The sequence below is a fragment of the Trachurus japonicus genome, chromosome 21 (assembly GCF_045865225.1).
Source record: "Trachurus japonicus isolate A0001 chromosome 21, Traja_1.0".
Taxonomy (NCBI): Eukaryota; Metazoa; Chordata; class Actinopteri; order Carangiformes; family Carangidae; genus Trachurus; species Trachurus japonicus.
Window position 1 is genome coordinate 19,124,502 of NC_140927.1, and position 15,589 is coordinate 19,140,090.

Sequence of the window (15,589 nt, forward strand, 5' to 3'; positions counted from 1 at the left end):
TCATGTGCGTGTTTCACTTAAACCCTCGGTAAAAAGTGCATTTTGCACTATTTGGGTAGTAAGTGCCTATGTACTAAAAAAACGGATGGGGGTTAATGGAGTGCTAGCCTCTGGAGAATAAAAGTAAAAGCTTTGCCATCACACATAGGTGGGTTGATTTTTAAGTGCATGTGAGAGAGCCACACAGTACCTGACTGAACTCGGAAGGTCGTTCAGACACACTGCACTGCACAGGGCGAAAAACAGAGCGCGGCCATCAGTTACGCCACAACGGTTGAAGTGGAAAATGATTGGAGCGGTCATGTGGCAGGCCTTTCCAGACAGACTTGTCTCACCTGATTGTGTAGGTGTCGCTAATTACAGGGAGTGTGCACACTGTATTTCTTTCCCGACAGCTTCTGGAGTCAGAAGCTCCTCCAACCGTATTGATTTAACATTACACACCAGTAAAAGTCGAACCCCCGGTTCGATGTGCGGCTGGCCCCTCCGGCACTTGTGCAGTGTTTGAGGGGACGATGATTTAGTTCAAGTGGTAAATTGGGACGGTGTGGGGGGGCGGGGGGGGATCGATTGAATGTTAATGAGTGCTGCATTTAAGGGTGTGGGTGAATTGAGCAACTGTTGCTTTTGTCACCAGGGAGATCACTTTTTTTTTCTTTTTTTTTTTTGGCCAAAACACAGCCCTTCCCATCATCCCTCTAAAATGTCCTGTTGAAATCGATGCTTATAATACAGCAGTGGCAAATTACTCAATTCCAATAGCTGTAGAGCAACATAAAAATGATCCATATGCTCCATAATCGGTGAGTGCACATTATATTCTCCATACTGCACCTAGAAATGTCTGCTTTTACCGTCTTCGTCATATATTTCCATCTAATCCTGAACCTGTTCTCTGCTCTTCCTCCCCTCTGTGTTCTGTCAGCACCACTGATTGGCTGAATGCACAGAAAAACACATGGGTCAGAGGTCAGTGAGCCCTTGAAGAGTTTTGGGTAAGGTTGGTGACAGCTGACAGGTCGCTAGCAGGCTTGGAAACATTACCGATGAAGCCTCGCTGGCATTCAATATTTATAGGGACTTGTGTGGACTAAACTATTGAGAGAATCAAGACAGAAGAATGATAAATCTGTTTTGAATTGCATGTTCCTGCTCGAGGCGGCGGATCCACAAATAATTACCATGAAATCGGCCGGCACATCCTAAATACTAGATTTGGGCAATGGAGAGAGGAGATGACCCAAAAAAAAAGAGTGTTCTTTGGTTTCTGTCATCTGAATTAATGGGAGTCAGAAATTGTGTCAACCATTGCTCCATCTTGGTAGCAGTGCCCTCCCTTCTCTTCGGGTTACTACAATAATAAGGCACCAAAAGGAAACTAGACACTAATAAATGTCTGATTCTTCACATTAACATCCACAAAAGTACTTTGCACAGGGAAGAGCATTCATTATGTTTATGTAGGCCTTTATCCTCATGGTAACTGAATGATAACATATGAATTCATACAACAAACGCTGTCACTTTTCATATGATGCATTTTGTCAGCTTTATTCCCAATACATCCATTGTTTACATTTCTTATTCTTTCTCTTTTTTTGTTGTTGTTGTTGTTTAGCTTGATCCTCACGTTGTGCTTGTTTTCGAAAATATCCTCCAGACTCTGGGGAAACCTTCAATTTGCATGATATCACAACACATCCTGCGCACAAGCACAAACGCATAACATCAGAGTCTGTTTTCACAGCGAGTGAAGAACGAGCATATTTATTCACAGTCTCTGTACAGAAGCATTTATCTGTAGTTTCTCATTAAATATAACCTGCAGGCAAAATACACTGTGCATTAGAGCAACTGCCATACATTTCACTTTGCGTTTGCAACTAGTCAGCAGTAACTTAATATCATTATTTAGTATACTTAAAACCCACTTTGACACCAAAAACAAACTAAAAAAACACAAAAGCATGAAAAAGATTTCCTTAGCAGCTCAAACTCCCTGTTGGTTTGAGTGCAGGGAAAGCTGACTCATAGTTACTGGTTATCTAGACTAGATTCTGAAGAGGATCACCATGTTTGAAGTTACCGAGACACTTGCGTGAATGATAATCCATGAAGCACTGCTAGATATCTTCTCCATCCAAGCCTGAAGGAGCCACCTGTCGTTAGTATCTGATGGTTTTAATTTGAAATAATCAAGGAAATTCCTTTCATCTGTATGACTTCATCATGATGGTAAAAAAAAGTGTAATCAATTGTGTCATGGTAGTCGTGGTGTGTGTTCAGCTCCCTCTTTTGAAAATGCTCCACTATCAGAGGATCTTCTGAAATTACTTGGGAGATAAGTTATCTCCGCTCTCAGCTCATCTTCTAACACGATTACTTTGAATTTTGTGCACTGAGGGAAAAATTGTACTGCGTGGCCCAGAAGAATCTTCATTTACTAAACAGTCTTTTTTAGTCACCAAAGAAAAACCAATATTAGATGAATTGTGTAATATTACAAATGTTATTCCAGTGTATTAAATGAACATTAATCATATCATTGGACCATATGAGGCAATTTTCTCATTTAAAATATGAATGAATTGCTGTTTATGAATATTTAGTGATCAAGTCTTGCTCCAGGACGTCTTCATATAAAAGTCCAGACTGATCTTTAGAATCTGTCACAGCAGAATTACAGTCCATTAGTATCACAGCCATGAGCCATAATGTAGTCATTTCAGTGGAAGATGATGCAAGCCCGCCCCCTATTGACCTAGAAGTGAATTGCTACAAAAATTTTTCTTCAGGTCATTTGATCTCCCCAGGAGTCTGATTGGTAAAGAAGATACTGTTTCAGTTCAGTAGGAAGGTGAAGGTCAGGAATCCCACCCAGCCTTTGTTTGCCCACAGTCTTCCTGATGTTGAGCCGGCACAGCTGCTTTAGAGGAGACACTCCTGTTGGGGTGGCAGGCAGGCAGGCAGGCAGGCAGGCAGGCATCAGGGGTGAAAGCAAGAGCCATGATGACAGAGAGATGCTTTGATTATTAGCCACTGCTCAATGACTAAAGTTAAAGATGATTAGTTAAAAAAAAAAAACCTCAGTCAGTCTACTGGATTAGTTTGTTTGCACTGATACCTCCTGCTTGTCTCAGCAGCCTCTCCGCCAGGCTGTTGGGAGGCGCGAGGTCCAGTGGCTGTTTGCCCTCTAGGTTCCTGAGGGAGCGGTCGGCCCCGTGCTCCAGCAGGACGGACACCAACTCCGGGCTGGACAGACGAGCGGCGACGTGCAGGGGCGAGTCACCAGACACGCTGTTGTTGTTCACACGAGCACCTGAAGGAGAGAGGAGACTAATGAGGTATGATGTCCTCGCATTACATAACTGATGAAGAGCGTCTCTGACAGTTCAACGAAGGCTTTTGTTCCTTTCCTCAACAGCACAAGGCCACAGAGAACCATTACCCTCTTACTGCTCACATTAAAGCAGTTAGACCGTTAGCTGCATTTACTCAGGTCATGAATATTCAAATGGAGTAGATGAAAGAGTGATTCGCATTAAATACAGAACAACATGCTTTATATTTGTACTCCATATTTTTACCCCACTGTCAGATTCCATCTGTCCATCCATTGGCTGTACTGCTTATTCATGCCAGGCTGCTGGTGTGGGGTGGAGTGGGGGGTTACACCCATTCCATCACAAGGCCGACATAGAGATAAACAACCTCTCACAGTCACAGCAACTGGCAATTTAGAGTCACCAGTTAACCTGGTGTGAACCTTTTTGCTGAGTGCTAACCACTGTGCGTGGAAAATGTAACTTAAATAAAAGTCTAGCCTGAATGTTATCTACAAAATGTTTTTTTTTTGTACATATAAAATCTGTAAAGTCTCCAGAAATGATGACTATTATATCAATAGTGGAGTACATTCTACTTCATTATACTCGAGGAAATCTAATCAAATGCAGCAGAACCAGAGACATCACTAACTCCTTTCTGATTCAAGTGGCACCACTTCCAGAGTAACAAAAGGCTTTATACATCTTTTCCATGTGCAGTGGCACCACCCACCCAAGACATATAAATAAACTCTTGTCTTTAAAGTCAGGGGAGTTCCCTTTTAAATACATTTTCCTCATTGCACTCCATTTTTGTACAAAATAAAAATGAGTATTTGACCACTGGTATAATTACGTTCACTAAAGAAAATCATTTCAGTTCTGTATGTCATCATCATAAATGTGTGGACCGTAGTGTCCTCTTTCACCTTAAAGACCAACACATTGAATGAAGAGGTCAAAGTGAGGAGCCTTCTTACCAAGCTGGAGCAGTTTCCTCACAGTGCTCACATGCTGATTGGAGCAAGCAACTTGCAGAGGAGATCCTGAGTGGTCAATGTACTGATCCACATCTGCACCATACTGAACAAGAGGCGCAATGCACTCTGGGTGACCTAGACAGAGTCATCACACTGATGTTACTTGGTTGGCTAAAACAACTGACACCATTTTGAAAAAAAAAAAACATGTGCATTTCTCAGAGCCTCTCGGATATTTTGGCATATTTTGGTGCATTTTGTAGCGACTGATTAAGCTGGTTTAGCGTAGATTATCCGTGCATATATGCAGAGGAATGTGACCTCTGACCTTCGGCTGCAGCCCTGTGGATTGGAGAACTGGACTGGTTGGTCCCCACAGGAGTTGCTCCGTGTTGAAGGAGCAGAGACACACATTGCACATGGCCCCGGGCGCAGGACTCTGTCAGAGGAGTCTGTCCGTCCACATTTGAACCGTTTACCTGATATCAGAGAGAATAGCTTTTAAGATAAAAGCCACCAATAACGCTCTTAATTCTTCAATTCAAAGTCAATATAGTGAACAAATCAGGCAGAAGTAGTCATATTTATGTGTCTGATAATTACATGTAAATAACATAAAAGTAACAATAATGCTAACTAACTAATACTAAGTAATGAAACACAGTAGATCTGCCATCAGACATGTAGTGCACTGTCGTGTTTGAACTAGTCAGACTTCATATCTGGATATTATTGTTAATGTGTAACCATGCATGCATGATGCTTGTTTGCTTTGCTTCTTTTTAATTGGTTATCTATCACTAAAATGTACTTTCGCCTTGGTGTGGTACTAAAACCAGAAAATCCAGAAATAACTGATGTGGTTGATTCCTAACTAGACCAGAGCAGGGTTTAATGAAGGTTTCTTTCAAACAAAGACAAATGAGATACTGTCGTCATTTGGGAGTTTTGTCTTAAATTCAATTGCATTCACACAAAAAAAGAGGCACAAGCAGGTGAAGATGCCTTACTGACATTTGCCCCATTTTCAACCAGAAGCTTGGCACAAGTCTCATGGCCCTGTACACACGCTCCATGGAGGGGAGACACCTGATCCAGTGTGTTCAGATTTACACACTGACCCTGTGAGCAACACACATGTAGATTCAAAAATACTGCGTATGCACATTAATATTAACTTAAGATATTATTTCAAGATGTTTATCTGATGCTGTATTTGATCATTTCAAAATGTTCATGTCATATTGTATTCATAGTTTTTACACTATCCTATTAATCTTTACCTGAGCAATAAGTCTTTGCAGAGTGAGGACACGTCCATTAAAAGCTGCATCATGAATTGGAGACCAGTCTGATTCCACATCTAGGTGTAAACATGTAGAAAACAATGGCTTTCCTTTGTATCTTTTTTTTCAAACAACATAAATATGGATTAAAATGACACATGATGGAGGACCTTGTATAAAGCAGCAAATATGCTCCAGCTGCAGTTTGAGCTCTTGTTGCCAGCAGCTACTCACCACTCATCAAAGGGTTGGAGAAAAAAACAACAGCTCCACTTTGACATGTAGTGTCTCGCGGCGTCTCTTTGTGCCCAGCGGACATACTGTATTTCATAGTGTCGTTCCAAAGCTTGTTTTATAGCCCGGTTGTTGTTTGTTTGTTTTTTTGCTTCATAGGCTTTTTTTGGAATAGAGGCTGAACTGCATCCAAGTCAAGTCAAAACACATCTGAAATGTTTGCTCCTCATCTGCTTTCAGTGTGTTTGATGTTGTGATGTCATTTCCTCTCAGACAAGAGTGTACTTGCCATGCAGGAAGCAGTGCTGGTGCAAGTGAGGCATTCAGAGTCTTGACCAATGAAGGTGCAGGAGGAAGAAGCTGAGGGGCCTGTTGAGCAGCTCTGTAATTTGAGTGTAATTTTGCGACCACACCACACCCTATCCTCTAAGGCCAGGGGGGGTGGGGGGGTGGATGGGGGGCTGTGAGGGAGGACAATGGTGGAAGTGAAGTAAAATGAAGGGAAATGAATGAGTCACCTGAATGTGTGGTGTGTAGCGGTCCACTGCAACTGTATCACATGCCACAGGTTTAAAAACACAGCAGGCTAGTAATGTGCAACAACTAAAAATACAATATGTGCGGATATTTCTTCTCATTGTGTTGTAGTTTTATCACTTATAAGGGCTGCATATGCACATAAAAAAATTCAACACACTAAGAAGATAAGAGGATTAATAATGTATCTATCAACAACTTTAACTTCTCCAGTGAGCCATATGTGGTTGCTGGAGTATAAATACATAATGACTATATTGAGACAATTTATTATGATGTCAATATGTCCCTGTAATTGCTAACATACTTACATTAAAAAAAATCCCCTTATAACTATATTTTAGAGCGATTGCGCCAATGCAAAATTTTGGACTTTGAAGTCAAATGTAAATTTCTAATTTATGTCTTAATGATTAGTTTGGTTGCTTTGTAGAATCCAGAAACAATATATTTCCTACTTACCAGAGTGTGGATCTTTGGCCTGACAGATAAATGCTCCATATAAAGTTAAAAAGCAGAGTTGAGCACCCATGCTAACAACATATTCAGCTTCAGACTTGCAGCTCTGGCTCCAGCTTGTCCCCAAAGCGCACAAGCTGGAAAATAATTTCCTTGCACAGTTAATATGTGTCTTCACAACAGAATAAACCCAGTTTGACCAGTCCTGTTATGCAATACATCCCTGTGATTATTGATTTACTTACAGTGACATTAATTGTACTTTAGACATCATGGTGCAATGGTGTGTGACACTAGGAGCTGCATTATTTTCACACATAGCCATCAAATATACAGGATCAGCACTATCTGCTGTGACCCAAAGCGATACAGTCAGGTAACATGTCGACCAGCAGAGGGCAGCAACAGAGAGCAGACTTTGCAACAGCCAAGTCAATACTCCCAACTCTATTCCTCAGGGAGTTGTTAATCCCTGGCAGCAGGCTACAAGCTCGCCATACAATTGACTTTGTGCCTTCCTTGTCAGGGAAGGTGCATATGGATTAGAATACCATTGTACAAACTCAATGAATGCCCTCTCTGTAGTACTGAATAATGAAATCCCTTGATGCTTTGTTTCCCAAATAAATCTGCTTCAAATGTCCACCAGTCTTCTCAGATCTCGGGCCAAGCATAAGCAGATTCAGCAGTTGCCACGGCCTCTCCTCTCCTGCATCTGGCCGTGGTGAACGTCAGCTGCATGAACGCTGGAGGGGAGTGGGGGTTCAAGTATAGGCTCTATAAATCCTAACTCGATCTCAGCTAACCCATGCAAACAACAAAAATAAAGTGCACCAGAAAATAAATCACAAATCTAATTCTTCTTGATTACTTTTAACTCTTAGTTTGACCTTTTTGTGACCTTTACTGACCAGAATCACTCACATCACAAGGCTATTTCCACCCGCTGTGCACTCTGTCCGGATTACAGCTCACTATGTCACACCTATTTGTGCACTTGTGATTAATGAATGCACAACAGTGGATATGTGAAGCCATAATGTAGCCTACTGTATGCGAAAAGCTCCTCAGAAGCCACGTGGCCGGTCACACAGTGGTCAACAAGTCTAAATGGATGATGAGTTCATGTGTGTGTCATGAGTGACCCACATCACATATTCACTGATTGATTTATTGATTGTTTTGTCATACTAGAGTATAGTGTAGGGTTATACACTACATCCAGTATAAAGAAGTTAATATTTCTTTACTGGTGTAAATTTTCCATCAAAGATGTTTTCTTATAGTTTAATGTAGCTTTTTTTTCTTTTTTAAATCATCAGAGCATTAGAGTCCAAAACTATTTCTCCCCAATGATAGAAAACAACATTTCATCACCCTTATTATACTTTAATGTGTTATTTTATTATTATTATTCTTTTTTTTAATATATATTAGTTAGTATTATATTAGTGTGTTAGTGTGTTTTCTTCAGAGGTCCTGTGCTATGAATCAGCTCATTTAAAACACACAGCATGTGGCTGAACTAACTTCACTTCAGACCTAAATCACGCATCACACAACAGGCCATTGTCGGACCTCTCTTGTATTGTGGCACAGTTAAGCTACAACTGCAGGGATTAAATGGAAGCACATGATGATTCAGCCCCGTGATTTGTCAAGAGAGTTGGGTCGTGGACTCATTTCCTCTGATTTTCTTTTTCTTTCTCTTCTCGCTCCCCACTGACACCGTAGCCCACTTCTCCTCTCCCTTCTCCCTCTCTCCTTCTCTCTCCGGTCCGTGATGGCATCCCCCCGGCTGGAGACCTTCTGCTGCCCGAACCGAGACGCGGCGACGGAGTTCGTGGTCTCCTTCCAGCCGGTTCTGTTCGGGGCTCTGACTCTGGGAAGCGCAGCTCTGAGCCTCATCTTTGCTATTTTACAAGTTTTGCCAAAGCGAAAGGGCTACAGAAGACTGGGACAGTATCCTCTGCCAAGGCCGGCGTCCTCCTCACGGATATTGTTCATCATCAGTATATGTGACATACTGGGATGCGCAGGTACAAACTGTTGCTGTGGGGCTTCTTTTTTTCAGATTAGCTGAGGAGGGGGAAAAAAGGAGGAAAGATCAGGTTGATTTTCACAGCAGTGGTGTGGCTGGGTTTAATTACGCACGCAAATATTTTGGTTTTAACCCTTTTATAGCTCTGCATTTACAGCCTGGCCTGTTCTATCCACACAGAGAAAACACCAGACAAAATCAGATGGGGAAACTTAACCAATGAAGGCAATTCAGAGAGATTCTACACAAATTGATCCCACATTTTCTGTTGAAAAAATAAATAAATAAAAAGGAAATGAATGATGAAAAAAAGAAAAAGAAAATCCACCCACACTTTTTCTTTTAAATTGGAAAGTTGGTTATAGATCAAAACTGCCAGCATATCAGATATTCACTGCATTAGCATTACCAACAAATAAAAATTACATTTTAACCCTTTACATTAAATTCCCAATTGCTCATTTGACTTTTAATCAAAAGTGACTTACAAGTTAAACATCACTAAAGCTTCACAATAATAATAATAATGCCAATGCTAGTTAATGCTATCAGTCATATACATCTGTAACTTTGTTTACTTTCTGGCAAATGGAGAAGACTCAAGTTTGGATTTAAAGAGGTGGAAATTGTGTCTGTAACCACAAGAGTGGCCTAATGAAATGATAAACAAAAGTTCCTCAAGGCCATCATCATCACCACCATATTGTCAGTGTGTGATTTTTTTTGTGTTAGCCTAATAGGCGATTGCCAGTATTTTTCAACACCCCCAGAGCAGATGTCTCTAAAATTTGTACAAAATAGATCAATTCTAATATGTAGTTGTGAAGCAGCTTCTCTCCTATTATGACACAACAGAATGAATCATCATCATCTCATGTGAGTAATGAAATGACTCACTACAGTTGCCCGTCTTCTTTCCTCCAGGTCATTATTTTTTAATTTAATTTGAAAGCAGCATTGTTCTCGACACAACCAGCTAAAGTAAAGAGTCACTGATAAATTCATTTCATACTGTTCATACTGCACCACATTACAACTAATGTCACATTCACACTGTTCATTCGCGGTCGGTGAGGGCGCAGGCGGATGTGATCATGTGTTACAGTGTACTTAGTGCCCACTGAGATCCATTCACCGCTGCAAACTTAACAGCTTGAATCACACCCATGTCACGATTCTGAAGTGAAATACAGCAGCAGCATGCAGTCCGTGTCTGTAGTCTGTATCGCATAAAGATGCTGGGAGAGCTCCTGTTTTTTCCATGGCTCTCTGCCGTGAAGAGTTTCATGTAAGAAATGGAAACACCCTTATAAAAGCCCACACCTGGAGGCACTTCATATTTCCATGATGCAAAGCTGCTATTAAAAGGACTCCGTGACTGACTCTCATTAATTCATCTGCTTAAAAATAGACTGAAAAAAACAAAAAGCAGTTGGATGTGTTTTAAGTTAATGAACCCCAGGCCGAGGTTTTTCCCCCCTTGTTTGTGTTTGGATTTATCCCTCTTCTCTTCCGCTTGTGTTTGCTACACAAACAGGAACTGTCCAATTATGTACTGTTTTTTTTTTTTTTTTTTTTCCCTGAACTCCCCCAGGTATCATGGTGAGGTCATCAGTATGGCTGGGCTGGACCAACATCATCCAACACATCTCTGTGGCCAACAACACCGATGTGTGGCCAGAGGTCTTCTGTGTTGGCAGTGCAGTACGTATCACCTCATCCAACAAATCCAAACAGTTCAGCTCAGCCTTTATCTGAACACAACATACTGTATCTTATTTCAGTATGACTTCAGATTCAAAGAAAGGCACTATATTGATAACAAACAAACACGTCATTGCACTGCACGCATCGTCCTCGGAAAATCCTGATTCTATGGATGAATTTCGGTCATTTGTTTTTATAAAGTGTGCTCATCACAAGCATGTGCACAGCTGGGGTGTGAAATATTTGTCACATTGCGTCTTTTTGAATCTGTTACGGACCCAGATGAAACAGAAGATAAACTCGCACCAAAAACAAAGGCACAATTACTCATCCCCAAATTGAATCCAATTTATGTGTTACAGATGTGGATCCAGCTGTTTTATAGCGCCTCTTTCTGGTGGACTTTTTGCTACGCCGTCGACGTCTTCCTTGTGGTGAAAACATCTGCGGGAATCAGGTGTGCCCTCCGTTCACCAAAAGCTCATTATCACCTGAGCCTCGGTGCTTTACACTGAGCTGTCACTCCCCTCACGGCCGATGTGTAAACCACCTTTCTCTCACTTTTTCCTCACTGTCTACTGTGCAGATGTAATAATTCTTTGTTTTCAGAGCTGCAGCATGTGTTGTGTGCTCAGGTCTCATGACTGACTGTGTCTCTCTCCCCCCCTCTACCCCCATCAGCACCATTATCCTCTACCACATGATTACATGGGGTCTGGCTGTGCTGCTGTGTGTGGAGGGAGTGGCCATGCTCTACTACCCATCCATCTCAGAGTAAGACTGTTTGCTGTTCCTTTAGATAAGCCAAAACACGCACCTCTCACCACTGGCTCGTCTTGTGAGCAGATAAACACAGACCAGTGACATATCTGTGTGTCTTTTCTCCTGCAATAGCCTGCAGCTCTGTTAGAGAGTCCAGACAGACCCGGTTCAAAGCAGATGTAACCACAAGACAGACACAGTTTATGTCTTTAGATTAATATGTGTGGAAGTTTGCTTAATGATTAAAACACTCTTTTTGTTTTGTCTTAGAAGGATAATGAGCCGAGAGTAACTCTGCATTTTATTTTGTCGCATTTCTTTGTGCAGCTGTGAGCAAGGCCTCGAGCACGCAGTCCCTCACTACGTCACCACGTACGCGCCGATGGTGCTCGTCCTCGTGGCCAACCCAATCTTCTTCAACAGAACCATATCTGCAGGTCAGTTTCCTCTACGGTTGCCCCAAAGGGCTCATCGACGCACTGCAATTTGAGAAAACACATACAAAAGACACAAATTCAGAAAAAAAATTGACAAAACATGAGCTGCAAAAACTCACAACATAAGTGTTTCTGGGGACACAAAAAAAGCGACGGACCCAGCAAAGGCGAAGCAAACAGTACATATTAGCAGTAATGTCTTATTCAGGTGATATTGACATTATAACACACACACATTATTTTCAAACACCACTAAGGAAGCCGTCTCTTGACTTGACATTTTAAGTTAAGAAGCACTGAGCAAAAGAGCAGCCCACAGTCTGTCACTTTTTAGTGTCCCCAGAAACACTCTGTTGTGTTGTGAGTTTCTGCACCACACGTGTTGTCAATAATGAAATTGTCTTCTGAATTTGTAGCACATTTATGTCTTTGAAGCTGTTTCCTGACTCAGACTTTCACACACAGAGAAACAGGAAAACACAATCTTGTTTTTCTCTCCCCGTCACTCTAGTGACATCTCTGCTGAAAGGACGACAGGGGATCTACACAGAGAACGAGAGGCGACTGGCTGGCGAGATAAAAATGCGCTTCTTTAAAATAATGCTGGTGTTCTTTATTTGGTATGTTGCCACCATCCTTAAAGGAGCAAATACAAATGGGACAAATTGTGTCATGATAATGTTGTCGTTGAAGGGCCACAAAAGTGGATTAGGAACAAAAGTCTGCAAATAGATTTTAACATATTTTTATAAAGAGAGAGGCTTGAAAAAGACAGCAAATGATTAGCTGTGATGTCAAGTACATGTCAAACATGTAAAGCCATCACCATTTAAAAACTGTTTCTCCCATAATGTAATGTACATTTTTCACTTTTATGTGTTTGTGTGTGAGATTATTTATAAAGAGGCTGTTGTGCTCAGAAGAAATTTAACTCTCACAAGACAAACTCATGAAAACTCACATGTATTAGTCGTCAGCAGAGGTCAAACTAATTAGCCAATGGTTTTCTCAGTTTTCTCTTGAGCTGGATGTTAATGTCACATATGGTGAAAGGAGAAATGTAATTTGCTTTTTATTATCATTAAAAAAAAAAAAAAAACTTCAGAGAGACTAATGAGACGTGTTGTTTCTGCTCTGATGTGTCAGCTGGCTTCCCAACATCATCAACGAGATTCTCCTCTTCTTCCTGGAGATGCAGACAGACATCAACGACAGCGGGCTCAGGAACGTGAGGAACGCCGCTCTCATCACATGGTTTATCATGGTGGGTTAAAAAGCATAAACACACAGAATGAAGAATATTAATTTCATAAATGTCTAACACTTTGAAATGTTGTGTTTCTTTCTTTTCTTTTTTTTTTCCCTCAGGGTATCCTGAACCCCATGCAGGCCTTCCTCAACACCCTGGCCTTCCACGGCTGGACGGGCTTCAGCGTCGACCTAAGCCTGCAGGGAAGGAGGGAGCTGGCCTGGGACTCGGTTTCTACTTCAGTGCCCAACGGAGGCGGCCACAACCCCATGGTGGGGACCACTCTGCTTTACCAAAGCCACGTCCAGGAAGCCAAGAAGCTGGGCAATGGGCAGAACCACTCCGACGCCATCAGTGTGCTCTCAGAAGGTAACTGCTTTTTTAGTGGCAGTAACAACTCACCTGTTTATCAGGGCTGGTGAATCATCAGCATGGTTTATGGACTACCTCTATTTAATAGATGAGACTATTATGAAATGATGAGCCTGCTCCCACTGTTTGGATAAGCTTATTTGTTAGTAGAGGTTTTCATTGCTATTGGTGTAAATAGTACAGACTTGGATCCATTGTCCAGGATAAACATAAAGCACTAAGCATTGTATTTTTTTCACGGTAAAATATTAATATATTCAAAGTTGTTGCTGATGTCACATAATGTAACCTTGCAAAACTTCATGTTTTGATCCATGGCGCTCTGAATAGTACAGTACAATAGCGTAACATTTCATTCCAAGGGAGGTTACACATTCTGTGTTGATAATGAGAACAGTGTTGCTACCAATCTTTGTTCATTCACCGTGGCACAACATGCTTCTTCTTCTTTTTATTTATTTTTTTCCACTAGGCAACAAAATTGAGCACAAATCCTGATCTTCTGTTCAAGGTTGTGCCGAGTTATCTCACAAAACTTTGAAGTGTCTATTGATAAGCCGAGAGCAATGGTAAAGCTGTTATATATGAACGAGATAACATAGCTACAACCAATTTCCAGTTTATTGGGTTAGCCTAGCTAAAGCTAATGTGGTCTAAAACAGTAAATTAAAAGGAAAAAAAGAAATAGCTGTAGTTTGCTGTGGTGTTGGATTAGACTAAACTGGTTTTAGTTGGGTTGCACCTCGTGAAGTGGCGTCTGTGTACGCTGAGCGCTGAGCTGCATTCACTGGATTAAGATATGAATATTTATTCTGTCATTCTGGCAACACTGAGTGATGACACAGGCCTTTTTCCAGCGCAGACACGTGTCATGGGAGGACAAGCACAGATGTAAATAATAAAATTAATAATGGCTCATTTCCATTAAGCTGTTTCAATTCCAGGGTCGTGGTGCTGTTCACGCCGACTCACTGTCACGGCTCACTGTGACATTTTGAATAGGACAGACATTGTTAATGATATAAGCAGCGTGCTAACCCGTGCTTTCTCCCACTGTCGTAACATCTGCTTTGGAAAAGGCCTGCTATGATTTCAATAAATGTATTTTTTTTTTTTTTTTTTGGGGGGGGGGGGTTGTAAAGCATTTTTGAAGATGTGTTTGTGCACCGTTTACATCATGTACAAAGCCTATTCAGTGTTTTGTGTCACCATTCAGTGTCTCTGAAATGACAAGTCCTTAGAAATAAAGTAAATCTTTACAAGGATGAATGTTTTTCACTCATTCATATAGCTCCAGTCTGTTAGTAATAACAAAATCCTTTTTTATCCAGATAGATAGATAGATAGATAGATAGATAGATAGATAGATAGATAGATAGCTTTATTTAATCCCCAAAGGGAAATTTTATATTATTAATATTGTATCATGATGCAATATATATGATACAATGGCTTTGATCATGGTTTGGTGTCATGTGGAGTCACACCCAGTAACCTGCCCCTATTTTGTCTTACTAGGTTCAGAGTCTAGTACAGTTGAAATCCACATTTCCAGCGAGATCCGAGACTATGAGGATGTAGACGCTGACGGAGAATCGCTGGACAACTCTGTGAGGCACTAGCTGGGGGTCGACAAGGACCCGCCTCTCTCCCTCCCCTCCTGCGGTGTGACGCTGCTCTTTTCGGTTGACTTTTTGTACTAGCATTTGCCTGATCTTAGCCTCTATTGTCCTCTTGAGACTCTCCCAGATATGAACAGTTCACGTGATTTTATTAGTTGGTACGACAGAATGAGTCTAAATCTTTTGATTCCAAGCCTTTTTTTTTTCTCTCTCTCTCTAAGCTTTTTAAATCTGTCTGCAGTTCAGTATAGTGGACAGCTGAGTAAAGTCCCACAGCCAGTCTCATGTATGTAGCAGTCAGTCAGCAGAACAAACAACACTTTCTCAATAATAACGCACAGGCTGAGCTCTTTAGTTGCTTGAAGTGTCTGAGGAAATATTTCTGTTGGCAGGTTCTCTGAATTAGATGCACACTGGGTTTGTGAAGATGCCGTTAAATTCCTAAGGCACAGCAGAATGTAATTTGTTAGTCTTTGTTTTTTTTTTTAACTACGTTACTGTATTTCCAACTGTATTTTTGCACATCTATTTTATACAATATTAAATATCCAAAATATTTCTTAAATATTTGTTGGTG

The 15,589-nt window shown here is 41.1% G+C and overlaps 2 protein-coding genes across 2 annotated transcripts; one reads left to right on the plus strand and one right to left on the minus strand.

Moving 5' to 3' along the window:
* Nucleotides 1-2,784: 2,784 nt before the first annotated feature.
* On the minus strand, nt 2,785-6,130 carry LOC146965092 (uncharacterized). The gene is made up of 7 exons (XM_085766154.1): nt 5,827-6,130; nt 5,590-5,669; nt 5,321-5,428; nt 4,635-4,785; nt 4,307-4,441; nt 3,125-3,319; nt 2,785-2,943 (listed from the first exon to the last, which is right to left on the minus strand). The coding sequence occupies exons 1-7, from the start codon at nt 5,921-5,923 to the stop codon at nt 2,792-2,794; spliced, it is 918 nt and encodes a 305-aa protein (XP_085622280.1). The 5' UTR covers nt 5,924-6,130; the 3' UTR covers nt 2,785-2,791.
* Nucleotides 6,131-8,441: 2,311 nt separating this feature from the next.
* Nucleotides 8,442-15,574, plus strand: gpr143 (G protein-coupled receptor 143). Its single transcript, XM_085766153.1, has 9 exons — nt 8,442-8,861; nt 10,458-10,567; nt 10,933-11,027; nt 11,252-11,344; nt 11,660-11,769; nt 12,281-12,389; nt 12,916-13,033; nt 13,138-13,387; nt 14,909-15,574. The coding sequence occupies exons 1-9, from the start codon at nt 8,606-8,608 to the stop codon at nt 15,010-15,012; spliced, it is 1,245 nt and encodes a 414-aa protein (XP_085622279.1). The 5' UTR covers nt 8,442-8,605; the 3' UTR covers nt 15,013-15,574.
* The last annotated feature ends 15 nt before the right edge of the window (nt 15,575-15,589 follow it).